The sequence below is a fragment of the Carex rostrata genome, chromosome 10 (genome assembly GCF_964058835.1).
Source record: "Carex rostrata chromosome 10, lpCarRost1.2, whole genome shotgun sequence".
Classification (NCBI taxonomy): domain Eukaryota; kingdom Viridiplantae; phylum Streptophyta; class Magnoliopsida; order Poales; family Cyperaceae; genus Carex; species Carex rostrata.
The window spans coordinates 10,183,203-10,198,930 of NC_135927.1; the positions used below are offsets into that span (position 1 = coordinate 10,183,203).

Sequence of the window (15,728 nt, forward strand, 5' to 3'; positions counted from 1 at the left end):
GAAATAATGCAGATGATCCGAACTCAAGTATAAAGGGCACTTTTTTGGACATAGTAACAATTAATTGACTAGAAAATTGGGTCAGTAATCAATTTGTTTTTAATTGAACGATCCTCCGTTGAACATAAGCAATTTGTTTTTAATTTAAGAATATATGTCAACTTGATAGCACGGAAACTTAAGAAAATTATAAATAAGAATAACAAATTATTTTAAACACCGGATTTTCCGCATATGGATGTAATTTATTAGTTTGGCAATATTTTTAACACAAAATCTTTATAAATACACATATTTGTTTTATAGGAGATTTACTAGATTGATATTGTAATAGGATGAAATGAACATAATTAATAAAATTTCAGATAAACCTGGGAAACCGTGCAAAATAAAAACGGATTTCATTTTTTCTAAATTATAAGAACAATGTGGATAAAATATAAAAAATAAATAAACAAATAGCTCAAACATCTTATAGAAAACTCAGAAGGCTTTTCCAAACTATAAGAAAGAGTATATTATAATTAAAATGTGTAATTAAATTAATAGAAACATAATTATTTTCAATTGGTACAAAATCAATTATAGAGATAGGATATACACATATTAAGATATATATCCTTATCACCAATAAATGCAATAAACAAACCATCATTTGTCTCATAAGTAGGTTTTGCCATTAATTTTCATTATCTAAAATTATTAAATGATTAATTGTCCTTGCCAACATAGTCAGGGGTGGACCCGGGATTTTCGTCGGGGGGAGGGGGACAAAAAAAATATCGAATCGGGTGTAAATAGTTTATCGAATTTAAACTCATTAACTAATTGGGTACTCGATAAAAAAAACAATGTTTTGACTTATATTTTCTAATACCCTGACTTATAATTTTTTATCCTATAACTTAAAATTAATATTACCAATCATAATTAAAGAAATTTATTTTGATTTTAACACTAAATTTAACCCGATTTACAAATTAAATATCCAGAGGGGGGCAAAAAAATTTCCAGAGAGAGGCAAAATCGATTGGTCCCAAAAGATCACCACTAAAACTTAAAATCTGGGGGAAGGGGGAGGAGGGGTTGCCCCCCTGTGCTACAGTAGATCCGCCCCTAAAACATAGCATAATTAACAAAGAAAATCTGTATTCTTTAAAAGGCTGGTGGAAGGACCGGAAAAAACTGAAAAGTGATATCCCTTTAGGTACATTTTGAGTCGTAGGATTGTATCAAGATTCGTGCACAATTAAATCCCAAACATATTCATATATGATTACTTAAAATTCACAGATTAAATACCAAACACAAATGATATGAGACACTTCTAAAGAGAAATTATATTAGCTATTATCTAATGAAATACTTTATTAAAGAAAGTTTTGGTTATGGACAATATTTTTAAGAGGGGTTCTTATAATTATTTAGGGCTCCCTAGTCACCAATAGAATTTTTTAATTAAAGAGTTTCAATATATCCAACATTTTTTATATATTATTTTTCGAGAATTGAAATTGTGAGAGGAGGAGTTCGCACCATGCACTACGCTAAACTTGCGTTTCAGATATACATAAAATAAAAATTGATCATGCAGGCATAAAAACAAATGCAATTTCGAAATTTTCAAATAATAAGTTATCTACTTTAACATGCTTGTGGAACACACAGGTGACAGGTCCATGGAAATTACCCACTTTTTTCAACGAAAATATTATTAACAAAAATATATTATACTTATATAGTTATATTGCCCTCTACCCGTGGAACACAAAAATGGTAAGGAAAATTCAAATTTGGGTCTATTAACTTTTCCAAGAAAATAAATTTATCCTTGAACGTTATTAAAAAAATTAAGTTGTTTCCTGAAACTGGCTAGATATCCATGAATAATAGCTAAACTATATCTTAATTTTTTAATATAGATATAGATACATGGTCTTGAATACGGATACAGATTGAAAATTATAAATCCTAATAAAAAAAATTAAACATGAGTATATATAGTCGAGTAATTAGAGATCTCAAATTAATTGGATTTGTGATAAGATTTTATATTATACTCAAATTCTAAATAACGATTATAGCGGCATAGCGGTGAAATAATAAAAAAAAAACTATTGAGAATATCGTAGTTATAGCGGAAGCTATTGTACATAGCATTTTTTCTCTTTTCAAAATTTATATTCTATATTCTACTAATATCAACATGATCAATATTGAAGAATTAGAGTAACAATTAAATGACAACTAATCTAAATTTATAGTTTTTTCAATCATGCAAATAAGAAGAAGAAAAAAAAAGGATTTACAAAGTAACATTATTTAATAGTTCATAGTATTGCAGGTTATAATAGATGAAGACCAATTAATTTTACAAATGAAATGAATTCAGTATACCTATTTTATAATTTTATATATTATAATAATCAAAATTAGTTTTTAATGAAACAAACGGCGATAATTTTACAAGTGAATACTAGATGAAGAGCAAACAAAAAGAAAAATTAATATTTGAATGTTTTTCAATATAGAATGAGAAACCAATCACAAATAGGAACAAAACTATATAGTTCGGTTTAGCATACTTATCATAGCAGATCGTGCAACATTAGAAATAGAAACAAAAACACAAAAGTCCATGTAAATCGCAAAAAAAGAAGAAAGAAAAACCCATATAGCATAGCGACATCAATAGCATGCATCTCGTAACATTTATAGTAGTTAGCTATTACAACTACAGCGGTCGTAACTGAATTAGCACACTTTTATCTCATAATTTAACTTTTATGGTTAAAAAAGCTATAACTAGTTATTTAGAATACTAATTTATACTTCAAAATTCTAATCAAAATGATATATAGACCTCTGAAACGAATATTCAATTTTCAGAAGGACAAAAATTGGATTCAGATAATTAGCCGCATCTGAATTCCGTATTCACTTCCAAATTAAAAACATTATTCATACCCCTTTTAAAAGTTTAAGTACCAACTTCATTTTAAAAGTACGAGAACTATTTTATTATTAAAAAAGAGATCAAGGACCACAATAGTTCAAATTATTAAAAACCTAGTAGATGGGATCTTATCTAGTTGAACAAAGTTGGACAGATTATACTTAAACATTACATTCTTCTATGCACAAAACTTCATGAGTGAGTCTATGGTAATATGCATATCACGGGTTGTTACCGTGCTACGGCTCTAAATTCAAGTTTTTAAATCCTAACGGTCGATCCGAACCGTTCATCTTATTCTCCATATTAATATGTGTTTGGAGACCAAATTTTATATTTTTTGAAATTTTTTTACTATTTTTTTTAGATATTTAGAAAATCACTTGATCTGAAAATTCTGGACCATCCAAAAACAGTGATTTTCAATAAATCTAAAAAAATAGTAAAAACATTTCAAAAAATATAAAATTTGGTCTCCAAACACATATTAATATGGAGAACAAGATGAACGGTTCGGATCGACCGTTAGGATTTGAAAACTCAAATATAGAGCCGTAGCACGGTGCCAAATCGTGATATGCATATTACCATAGACTCACTCAAACTTCATTATAAAAAACATTGACCTGAGCGAAATCTGACACGAGTTCCATTTTCTAAACTAACGCATATATAGCTCAAAAGATTCAACAAAACAGCTCAACAAATTCACATTTTTCGTTTTGCCTGATATGAAAATATTTTCAAATTGATAACATATTTCATAATGTACATTTACTAAAACGTAAATTCAATTTATTAAATTGATCAATGATAAAATAAACTATTCCTACAGGATGCGCTCCTTTCCATATGCATAGATTTTGTTGGATATTTTCAAACAGATCTGTGCTGTACATTCCATAGAAGTAGTTCATATTTCATCTGAGTCCATATTTTAAATTAAATACCAATAACAGTGCATAGAGACAAATACTTTAAGTTATTTAATAATTGTTATTCGAAAAGAATTCTCAAAATAGATACAACTTTTTATAAATTAAATGTCCTAGAAGGATCACAATATTTTATAAATTACATAGAAGTGACTTTTGAACCGGGATCAATAACTCAGAATCTAAACATTTTTATTTTGTTCCAATAACACATAAAGAAATATATTAATTTTTCTTACAGCCGCGAAAAATCCGGCCTGAAAAATATTGATCCGAGTTATTTGTTGCAGTCTTTCTAATAAATCAAATTATATTGTATTTAATCTATTTTTAAAAAAATATATTCAACATTTCTAATATTTCAATACAAAAAATAAAAAAAATAAAAATTCTGTTTTTAAAAAAAAAATACAACTTTCCAACCGGATATGTTGTTTTAAAAAAAAAAAAAAATACAACTTTCCGGTGAATGGTTAACCGGATATATTGTTTTGAGTCCGGGAATCCATTAACCCGAAATTTGTCACAAATCCGGTTATTGGATAACCGGATTGGGTATTTTTCGAATTTCATTCAAATAGTGGGTAGATTCCGTAATTTTATTTATATATTTTTTTTTGAGTATTTATAAATATTTCGGTTCCATAGAAGTAGTTCATATTTCATCTGAGTCCATATTTTAAATTAAATACCAATAACAGTGAATAGAGCCAAATACTTCTGACAAAGATATTGATAGAATCATCGATTCAATTTAGTACAATTGGAGGGGTCAATTCGAAATACTTCTGATGTACAATTAAGGCTGTATTAATCTCAACTGTCCAATGAATGTAAACCGTTATTAAAAATATCGATACAAATCGAACGATTTAGATCTGATGTCCGTCGAACCCTCTTCTCCCGGATTGGAGAGGATCCAAAACAGAATTAAGCGGCACCCAAAAGTCACAGAGGGGCAACATGGTCATTGCAAAATATTCAGATACACTGAGCCTATCTCGTTTTCTATTATATAACTACATAAAAAATAAATAAATAAATTCTTACACTTCTCTTTCCATTCTCATCTCCGCCTCTTGGTGAAGTGCTTGCTGTGCGATTAAACTGAGAGAGAGAGAAAGAGACGAGGTTTCTTTCGAGTTCTGACAACGTTGTTTCTCTTTTTAAAGGTCGAATTCTTTGACAAAGAACCGACATTTGTTCTTCATCTCTTCGCTTTAGCATTCTCCAAAGGTATGGATCCCGTGACTTGAAAGCCTTAATTCCTGTTTGTTGATTTTTTTCCCCATTTTTTCTTTTCTTTTGTTTAAAATATTTCATAGGTCATGGTGGTGATATATATTAGTTACTGTGTCAATTTCTTATCTTTTTTTTGTTTTACTCAAATAATTTTTTTTTTTACTCAAATAAAATTGGTCTCTATAGATTTTGAGATATAAGTAATCAAGGAAACAAACGTTTGTTTATTTTGCTGTAACTTAAATTTTACAACTTCTCTTTGGGTTGTCTCGATAGCTGTAAGTCAAACATTATCACTGAGATGTGGGTTTAGTTGGAATTTGGATTTGTAGTTTTATTATTATTTTATTTCTTTTGCAAAATGTGAATGTTGGGTCTTCCAAATTGTAGATTGCGTTAAAAAATTGGGATCTTTTTCTCTTGAAATTCTGACTGGGGTCCAAGTGACATTATTACAAAACTTGGGGAATCTTTTATCCCAACAAAAAAAAAAAAAAAAAAAATTAAGGAATCTGTACCCTCTTATTTTAAGTTTGAAGTGTTTGAGGAGATTTATCCTGTTGTGTTAGTAAGCTATTCAAGTTAATTTAAAATCATTTTGTATTGTATAAATGACACATTTGCTTTCTTCTGAATATATATAATTTTACAAAATTTTATCTTGGTAAGCCAAGTTATTTGTACAAATACAATTTCCATAGAAAAAGATATGAAATTTTGGAAACTCGTAACTCAAATTCAATGAATTTGAATATACATATGCTTTTGGGCTTATCCAATGCCGGTGCGTGAATATGGCATTTATTAATTTGAATTATGAGTAGCCGTTACGACCTAGTTGTCCGACCCGCGCTTTTTTCTTACTATAAATTAATTTATGAATGAATGAAACTCCTTAGCTGTATAAATTTCAACAACTCTGAATTTGTCAGTTCTGTGCACCGGCATCAAACCAAGTACAAATGGAGCTGTCATGAATGCATGCTCGATTATATGCACCTGTTAAAATACCAGTGGTACCAGATACCAGAACAATGCTTGGCATAACCATCATGCAAATTTTGGTCTTAAACAGTAGCAATTACTTTGATTTTTTTATTGATATCAGGTTGAATTGCCATCTTATCTCTTCCTCGTATCAAATCCAAAAACAGTTTAAACGAAGTGCGGGACCCACAATGAGCAAAAGGGAACCGGGTTACTACTTAAGCAGCGGTCTCTATGTCTCAGGCCGCCCCGACATACCCAAAGAGAAAAATGCCGTTACATCTTCAATTGCTGCTCCTTACACTGGAGGTGACGTGAAAAACTCTCAAGAGCTCGGGAAAATGTTTGACATCCCACCAGCAGACCCAGCCAGGCCCAAAAAATCGGGCCCTATTTATGGTTCCGGTACCAGACAGAAATCTGGTCCCATGTCAGGGCCCAGGCAGAAGTCAGGTCCTGTTAGTGGTCCCCAGTCCGGTACTGGTACTGGCCTGGCTAAACAAAAATCTTCCTCAGGCCCGATAAACAAGCACGGAGATCCAGTCAAGCGTTCTGGGCCTCTGTCTGGTGGGTCCACACCAATGACCGCACCTCTCCTCCCGGCTACTGGATTGATTACCTCGGGCCCACTGAAATCATCCGGCCCATTGGTTGAGTCAGTTGTGCCAGGTTCTAGTTCTAACCTCACCCGGCAGAGTAGTTCTGTTATAAATAACCCAGCTGTGACCAAATTCAGCAGGAAATCTAATAATGGGAGGGTGAAGCAGGGCCTACCTAAGGTGCTGGTGGGTCTAATGGTGGTGTTGTTTCTTGTGGGGTTTGGTGCCGGGGCGTTTATATTTTATGCAGTGAGGAATGTGGTGCTTTTGGCAGTTGTGGGGGTTGTTTTCGTGGTGGTTCTGAGCTTGTGGGGTTGGAACTGGTGGCGGGGCCCACGGACAGTGCTAGGGTTTATGAAAAGGTATGCTGATGCCGAACTGAGGTCAGCCAAAGATGGACAGCTTGTGAAGGTTACCGGGGTATGTATGCATGACTTTTTCTTTCATGTTATAACTTTTTGGCAAACTTTTTTTTTCCATTTAAGTTATATGTTTACATTCTCACTAAATTGCCAAATTTAGATAAGTTGCTTCTGATAAGCCAGTTATTTCCGTCTTGTGTTGTTCACTACCTTTTATAATTGGATCCTCTATACTATGCATGGCATGGATAGATTTGTTTCATTTTTTGTTATGTCTGAAAACGACTGCGAAACAAAACCATGACAGTGACCAAAACTGTACATGAGAAAACGTACACTATATTAAAAGGGACATACCACTGCATCAGAAAAGCAAATAATTGTAATATAAAAGACTAATCTATATATGGTATGGAAAATAACAAAAAGGCTAACCTAGGTGCATCTGCCAATTTTTACTTTAACAACAAAAATCATTACCCAAAAAGTATTTACAATAGTAATTATTTCTGACCATTGGAATTCTGAACCATATAAATTTAAAATTAAGAAACCAAAAGTTAGAATTTTGATTGAGTTTAATGTGAGCCCGGCGTGCGCATTAAATGACCAAGGTGGCTTCTCTCCTGTCTCAGCCTATATAAGAGGGGTTAGTGCTATTGCTAAAGACGCATCCCTCTCAGAAAGAATCCGCTCCATTTTTATATATTTCTCCGCAAACAACCTTCCTAGTAATGCGGTCAAGTATTTACTGGTACTGTACTGAAATCTGAGACTCCCTGATGCAGATCGTCACATGTGGCAACGTGCCACTGGAGACGTCCTTTCAGAAGGTGCCTCGTTGTGTCTACACCTCCACAGACTGCTGCTCCAAGAGTTGGCAAGTCTTCTCCTGGGAGAGTCGCTTTGTCGAGGTACTTTTTAGACACTAGTGATTTTTTTTTTCCTTTTTCTTTGAGCATTTATGCACATGAACTTGAAAGTGGGATCTTTTAATATTTTCCTTCAGGGATTATATAAAATTTTGAAATAATCTAGTTATTCTACTGATAACGTTCAAACTAAACAGATACCCAGGCACTCAACCTGCCTTGGTTCTTGAATTGGTGATGCAAATTATTTTTTTCTGAGAAAGGATTTCAATGAATAGGAGGGTGTAATAGATAATATACAATTCTTTCATAGATTGAAGACAACATAGTTCTGATCTCATCAAGGAATTTTTGTATAATTTTAAGGAAATTTTAGTAGCTATTGGCTTGGATGGAAAATTATGAGCCTCTAATATTACAACCTCTATAGAAGACAAAATAGTTCCGATCTTTTAATATTTTTCTTCAGGGAGTATATATGGAAATTTCTAATTAATCTAGTTATTTTACTGAAACATACAAACTACCAAACCTATCCAACCCCCCAATACCCCCCCCCCCCCCCCCCCCCCCCCCCACCCACCCACCCACCCACACACCCCACAAAGGGGAAAAAAGAGGGGATAAAAAACAGCTACCGAGGCACTCAACCTGCCTTGGTTCTTGAATTGGTGATGCAAGCTTTTTATTTATTTATTTTTTTAAGATTTCAATGCATAGGAGTGTAATAGATATTTTACAATTCTTTTATAGATTGAAGACAAAATAGTTCCGAACTCATCAAGGAAGGAATTTTGTATAATTTTAAGGAAATTTTTCAAATTTTTATTAGCTATTGGCATGGATGGAAAATTATAAGCCTTAAATTTGACAACCTCTATTGATCACTTGGGGCAAAAGCATGTGATGGCTAAAGGGTATAAATGAAATAGATATCTACAGTGTCTTCTACAGTTTAATGCTGAAGGGGTACAATACATATGTCACCATGTGAGATTGTTTATAATAGGAAATTTCTCATTTTTCAAGCGTATAATAGTTTATTAACAATTTTGAATACATTATATTTGTCTGTGGCAGAGGCACGTGGTGGATTTCTATGTGTCAGATTTCCAGTCAGGACTGAGAGCTCTAATCAAAGCTGGAAATGGTGCAAAAGTAATCCCTTTTGTGGATGAGTGCACCGTTTCTAACACGAATGCCCCAAAAAATAAGAATCTGCCTCCTGAGCTAATACAGTGGCTCTCTCAGCGCAACCTCTCCTCTGACGAGCATAGCATGCGCATCAGAGAAGGGTAAGTGATATTTCTGGTATCTTGCTGGTACTGTACCAAAAGTTTGCCATTAGTAAATTTATCTTTGTTTTTTCAAGGTTTATAAAAGAGGGGAGTACTGTAAGTGTGATGGGGGTGGTAAAACGACACGACAGCGTGTTGATGATTGTACCACCGTCAGAGCCGATATCGACTGGCTGCCAGTGGGCCCGGTGCCTCCTCCCCACAACACTGGATGGGATCGTGGTCAAATGCGAGGAGATCTCAGAGGTGGATGTCATACCAGTATAGGGTATTGACCCAATGAAATCAAGCTCGGAGAATCAGGGTGTTGATGTACTGATGTTACCCTTGATTTTCTTGGTTTTGCAGCTTAGGACCTAGTTAGCAATATTAAGTTGTAAAATGTGAGAAATTTGGGTAATGTTTGTACATTTTCATATGTCAGAATTATAAATGAACAAGTTATTGTATAGTTTATTTATTTTTTCATAAATTTATTCTTGAGGAATTAATTTTATTAAGCTTTTACCCATATATGGTAAAAATTCATAATCTGATATGCCATGTGGAAACTGAACATTATAAGAGATTACATGTGCCAGGGTCCATTTAATGTGGGGCCATACTGTAGTGACATGTTGCAAATCATTGCCAATTGCTACATAGAATCCAGATTCTTATCTTTTCAACCAACAACAAAAAAAAGAAAAGAAAAAAACAATGCAATTGCTCATATCAATTAATTTGACATTGAATGCATTGCCGCCATTTAATACATAACGGTTGCCCACTTCAAAACCGAATAACATTTACCTCCGTTTTCAAAGCCACTGGAGATGTTCAGTAATTGAACCTAGGCAATATTACAAAGAGAATTACATATGAATTCCTGGTTTTGTATAAAAGGAAAATTCATTCTCTATATTACAAGTTTGTAAAAAAAATTGAAAACTGAGTGGACAATTTATTTTTTGTACCAGGCGCTGAAAAAATGTATTTTTCAGGGTTGTCTTATTGTAAGACAACAAACTAGTTCTCTATATTCAAAAATTGAGGAGGAATAAGTGGTCTTTCTAGTTTGTACAACATACAACAAGAAGTTGCATATTTGTATCACTAAATTTATGACATATCTACATGTATGAGATCTCCTATACTCAATGAAATCCTTATCTGTAAATGTATAAAAACGAAAATAACTTCCCGCCAAAATCAAGCCGCGATGTCAGCAAATACATGTTCAATTCGTCCTAGACCTTATATGAGGTATATGTTGAAGAAAAACTGTTTATTTATATGCAACTTCTTCGCCGTATAACCCCTAAAATTAACTGCCTCAGCTTCAGACCCATGGACCCACTTGCTACATTGTTTATATCCCCGTGTTCAAGCCACTTCCCGTAAGTAAAGTTACCAGAACTTCTCCTCAATATCTCCTTATCCAACCGATCTAGCACCGGTTCGTTTTCTACAAATCGCCTGGCAAAGGCAGCCCCACTTGATATCATCTTGTCAAAATTTGATCCTTTGAGAAATAACGGGTCTAAACCCGGTGGGTTGCCCCATAAGAAAAACCGCAAGTCGGCATTTATTGTTTTGTTCATGAAATCTGGTAAATTGCATGAAACGGTTTGGAAGTAGGCTTCCATGGAGTACACTACATTTGTGAAGTACATCAAGAGCCTTCTGGGGAGGTTGTCGGTGCCAAGAATGCAATCTTCCACAAAGGATCTGCTAAGGATCACCCACGGAGACCCTGGAATGTACCATATAAAGCTTTTTTCTAAATGGTACAGAGTTTGTGCGGTTGTACTAAACTTTTTTTTTTTTTAATGTATACTTTTAGGATTTTCATCAATACAAACAAAGAATGTATAACATAAGCTCAATTAAGTTTGAGAGATACAAAAAGTTATACCTGTGAATAACTTGAAAGCATTTGGGGTCTTTCGAGTTGCAGTGGATATGAAATATTTTGTACTTTTCCTTGAATATATGCTTGGGTCTACTAAAATTTTATTGAACCTTGCATCCCTGACAGTAAAAAAGAAAAGATTTTAGATTTAAAATAAAATTAGACCAACATTGCTTTGAAAAGATCAATATAGTTTCTAAGAGGTGGGGCCCACTTACTCTTTCCAATCAAGCTGGCTTGTATGATCAATGAAGTTCAAATCTCGAGGTACTGACATAAATGCATCCAGCAAATCTGCGTAACCAATATAGAATAGAAACTTATGATCAGTTATTAATCCTTTGAGCAGCTCAAATTATGTATTCGCCTCCTTAATTCGAAAGAAATTTATCTAAACAAAGTCCAAAATGAAAGAAATTAAGGCCGTAACATGTTTAAGTTGGTAGCTTGGTATAATAAACTCAAAGCCAGTATATTCTGGTAGATGCTACAATTATCAGTAGTGTATCTGGCATGGTACAGATCAAGTAATAAAATCTGAAAAAAAAAAACACAAGTATTGGTACCAGTTGTAGATAGATTGTGTCCTTCTGAGAATCTAAGAACCTAACTACCAGAAAAATAATAAAATTAAACTAACAATAATCCATATAATTTTGGGTTACCAGAGGACAATCTATACCATTCTAAGAAGAACACTCATAACTAAAAATAAACAATTCAATTGATTACTATAATCCATACCATCTTGGGTCACCAGAGGATAATCCAAAGAGCTCAAATTGATAAACCAATCCCAATTCTTACAAAGCTTCAACAAAACAGCTGCACCATGAAGCGTGGTGGCAACCATAGAAGATCCCGACCATTCAACCGCATTTGCCTTTCCCAAAACAAAAACATTCCCATAAGTTCTGAAAATTTGCTCATTTTTTACATACTTTCCCAATTCAATTCTCTCTTCCTCTGTCGAACCAGAATCCAATTGCAAAAGGTAGTAATTTCTCGGGTGGTAAACCGATTGAAGTAACCGAATTATCCTTTTATTCTCTCCTCCAGTGCCCGAGATTATATATGCAAAAGACGGGGGATATTCAGGCCCCACTTTCAAAGTAGAGATGTTTTTATTAGTTCTGACACTGTAAATTTGGGGCCAAATGGTTATGTATGAACTCATCAAAGAATAAGAGAAGAATACAGCACCCGAGATTATTACTATGATTGTAAGAATTGGTGAATTCTTTCTTAACAACTGCAACATAGTCTCAATCTTTGGTGGCAATTGGCTCCAGCAAAATACAATTCGAATTGGCAAAAAAGAAAGAGAAAGGAAAGAGCTTTATTCAGAACTGGAAACAACTCAAACTTGAATTATAGAATATAGAATCCAATTTGAATACCAATTGGATTGAAATTGGAGAAATAACTGCCCAAGAGATGGGAAAGAACCGAAAATCTCCGAACGGTGAGGTGGTTTTGCGCCTAAAATATCGCAATATTTTATAGGAAAAATCCAAAATCAAAACCAGTCAGGTCTAATTCCTGCCACGAAGGCACAAATTAAGATTTAATAAGAGATTCAATTTGATACGGAAGGTGGTTCCCACCGAATGAGGCAATCAAATTGTTTAAGTTGAGAAAGATCTAACTTTGAACGGGATTTGAGGTTGTTGTAGAAGTACAAAAAAACGAGTTTTTCTTGATATACAGTATAACAGTAACAGTTTCTAGAAGCATATGGAAGCGAAATTCCCTTGGAAAAAAAATAATCTAGTTTTGGAGTGTTTGGTTGAGTGTAAATTTATGCAACTTCGGGATTAGAGAGAACAAGAGAGGATGTTGTTTGGACCTGGAGCATTAGTCCGTACAAATGAATGTTAGAAAGAGAAGAAGGCAGAAGGCTCCATGGCAAATTGGCAATCCTTATTTTAACAGTATTATTAATATTTTAAAATACAAATAGAACTAAAAACGAGAAGATCAATTTATAGATATGTTATTGAACATAAGTGAGGCTACAGTATCTTGCAAAACGTTGATAGGTTTGTGTTTTAGATTTATATTTATGTTTTTAAAGTCTAAATAATTAATCTGAACTATTCAATATATTATCTACATAAAAAAAAATACTTGAAAACTAAATTTTTAGATTTTTTATAAATAAGTAGAAAAGCAGTACTTTTGAATGACTCAAAATCTTGAGATATGATGAATTTCTACCTATCAATAAAATTGTAAAAATATTCTAAAAGAATGTAAAACTTGATATCTAAGTATATTTGTATATGAAAATTATGTTAACGGTTCAGGTTAATTATTTGAACTTTATAAACTAAGATATTGATTCATAGGATAAACCATTCTGCGCAAGTATCGGAGCTTCATGCTATTGAACATATAAATAACATAGCTTATTTATGATAAAACTGAACATATAAATAACATAACTAATTTTTGATAAAACGTATTTTGACAACAAAAATAAGGTTCGCAGTTCTATTTTTAAAATATGTATTTACATTATTTTAAGTACATTATTATATGACTATTTTTTTTAACTATTTTTTCATTTATTTGATATAATAAAAGCAAAATAAATTTAGACATAAAAATTCTGGTATAAAATATCAGATAAGCTTTCAAGGAATGACATCAAATTTTTTGAATAGGTCTTGTCAATTTGTGTAAACCCTACAATTTAATGGTATCAGATTATAGATATTGCAATTGCATACAATTGGATTAATTGTAAATATTACAAAAACCGCAGTCTGGAGTCAACACCGCGTGAACCAGGAGTGCGTATGAGCGTATCCCCTAATTCAATTTTTGAGTTTTGATCCGAACTGTGCAATCAGAGTCCAGAGATTCGAGCAAATTCGACATGTGATGAGATAAAATGCATGCATCTCTTTAATATTCGTGTTAGATCAGTTCGGACGGTCCGAATCAATACTAAAAAAATGAGTTACTTTGGGTGATCCGAATTCGTGAACCAGATGTCGTCGCGTCGACATAATATCACCATCAACAGCAAATGCAAAATCCGTACGACGCCACTGGAAAGCGTGGAAATTTCTCTTACACCCGGTATTGTCGTACATAATACGCCGAAAATGAATAAAATTCGACTAAATTGTACTTGTTATACGTCATTCATGATTTCTTCTTCGAATTTTTGTTATAAACCATAAATAACTAAATTAACTTTAGAGACCGTAGGAACCATACGATCCTTATGATTTTTCAAAAAAAAAAATATTCATATTGGTAACGTAAATTTCATTTAATTATTTATGGTTTATAAAAAAAATTCTTCTTCTTCAAGGGTTTATAACAATATATTATTTTCGTACGGTTGGGGTGTCATCTCGATTCAACTTTTTATTTATTATTATTTTATTTGAGCTCATGAGTCGTGACTTCCAAGTTCCAAGTTCCAAGTTTTCCTCTCCACTCATAGGATTTAATTTTGAAAAAAAAAATAGAAGGTTTCCTACTTTCCTGATCTCACATTGGTATGTCATTGACTCATGCCTCATGAGTCATGACTAAATAAAGTGTGTTAGTGTTATGTCCATTTTAAAAGTACTGGATATATCCATTGTTTCATGCTTCTTTTTTTCTATGATCTGTCCAATGGGCGCATACAAGTTCGCATCACGAAAATATTATTAGATTGTAATTTTCGAAAGGAATTAATGAAAACGACATATATATATATAGATATGACAACCAACACTATCAAAATATGATTTATTTATTTTTTTGTCAAAGGAAATATGAAAACGAAATATATAGGTATGATAACTAACTTGTATCGTGAAGTATTCATAATAACAATTGGTTGCCTATCTATGTTTCTTTCTCTTTTCAATTTACATAATAGTCAAGTAATATATAATTTTTGTTAGACATCTATTATCTGCATTTTAAAATAGCTCTATTCCCAGTTATATCAAACCAAGTTGCTATCTCTAAATATTTGATTAAAGCTTCAACACGCAAGAGACTGTCAATTTCGAATGAGTCAATTAGAAATTAACTTCTTCTTTTTAAAATTTTTTTTTTTTAACGAGATCCTTTCATTTATTTTGTTTCCCAATGTGTATATTAGAATTGAATGTCTTTTAAAGTTATATAATACTATAATATGCTTATGAGGGGGTGATATGAATATTACATAGTGATCTATGTTTTGAATTTATATTTATGTTATCAAAAGTCGAACAGTCAATCCGAATCACTCAAATAATATTCATAGAAAATATATTTAAAGAGTGAAGACCAAACTTTTATTCTTTTTAATTATTTAATTATTTTTAGATAGATAGAAAATCACTAATTCTAAAATTCACTATCGAAAGAAGTAGTTTTCTACTTATAAAAAAAAACTATCTAAAAATTGTAAAGTTTGGCTTCAAAAAATATATTTTCTTATGAAAACATTTAAAGTGTTTCGGATTAACTGTTTGGATTTTAAAAACGAAGATATAGATTCATATATAACATTGTTCGATCCGTAATATGCTTATTCACCATACAAGAAAAGACTTCAGATACCTAGTGTTTGAAGGAATGGA

At 32.5% G+C, this 15,728-nt stretch overlaps 2 protein-coding genes across 2 annotated transcripts; one reads left to right on the forward strand and one right to left on the reverse strand.

Moving 5' to 3' along the window:
* The first annotated feature begins 4,926 nt into the window (after positions 1 to 4,926).
* On the forward strand, positions 4,927 to 9,723 carry LOC144560404 (putative membrane protein At1g16860). Its single transcript, XM_078309596.1, has 5 exons — positions 4,927 to 5,127; positions 6,242 to 7,139; positions 7,870 to 7,995; positions 9,034 to 9,248; positions 9,326 to 9,723. Exons 2-5 carry the CDS (start codon positions 6,312 to 6,314, stop codon positions 9,516 to 9,518), a joined length of 1,362 nt encoding a protein of 453 aa, XP_078165722.1. The 5' UTR covers positions 4,927 to 5,127; positions 6,242 to 6,311; the 3' UTR covers positions 9,519 to 9,723.
* A 499-nt stretch (positions 9,724 to 10,222) lies between these two features.
* LOC144560405 (beta-glucuronosyltransferase GlcAT14A-like) lies at positions 10,223 to 12,918 on the reverse strand. The gene is made up of 4 exons (XM_078309598.1): positions 11,890 to 12,918; positions 11,364 to 11,439; positions 11,149 to 11,264; positions 10,223 to 10,986 (listed from the first exon to the last, which is right to left on the reverse strand). The coding sequence occupies exons 1-4, from the start codon at positions 12,404 to 12,406 to the stop codon at positions 10,523 to 10,525; spliced, it is 1,173 nt and encodes a 390-aa protein (XP_078165724.1). The 5' UTR covers positions 12,407 to 12,918; the 3' UTR covers positions 10,223 to 10,522.
* Positions 12,919 to 15,728: the final 2,810 nt, after the last annotated feature.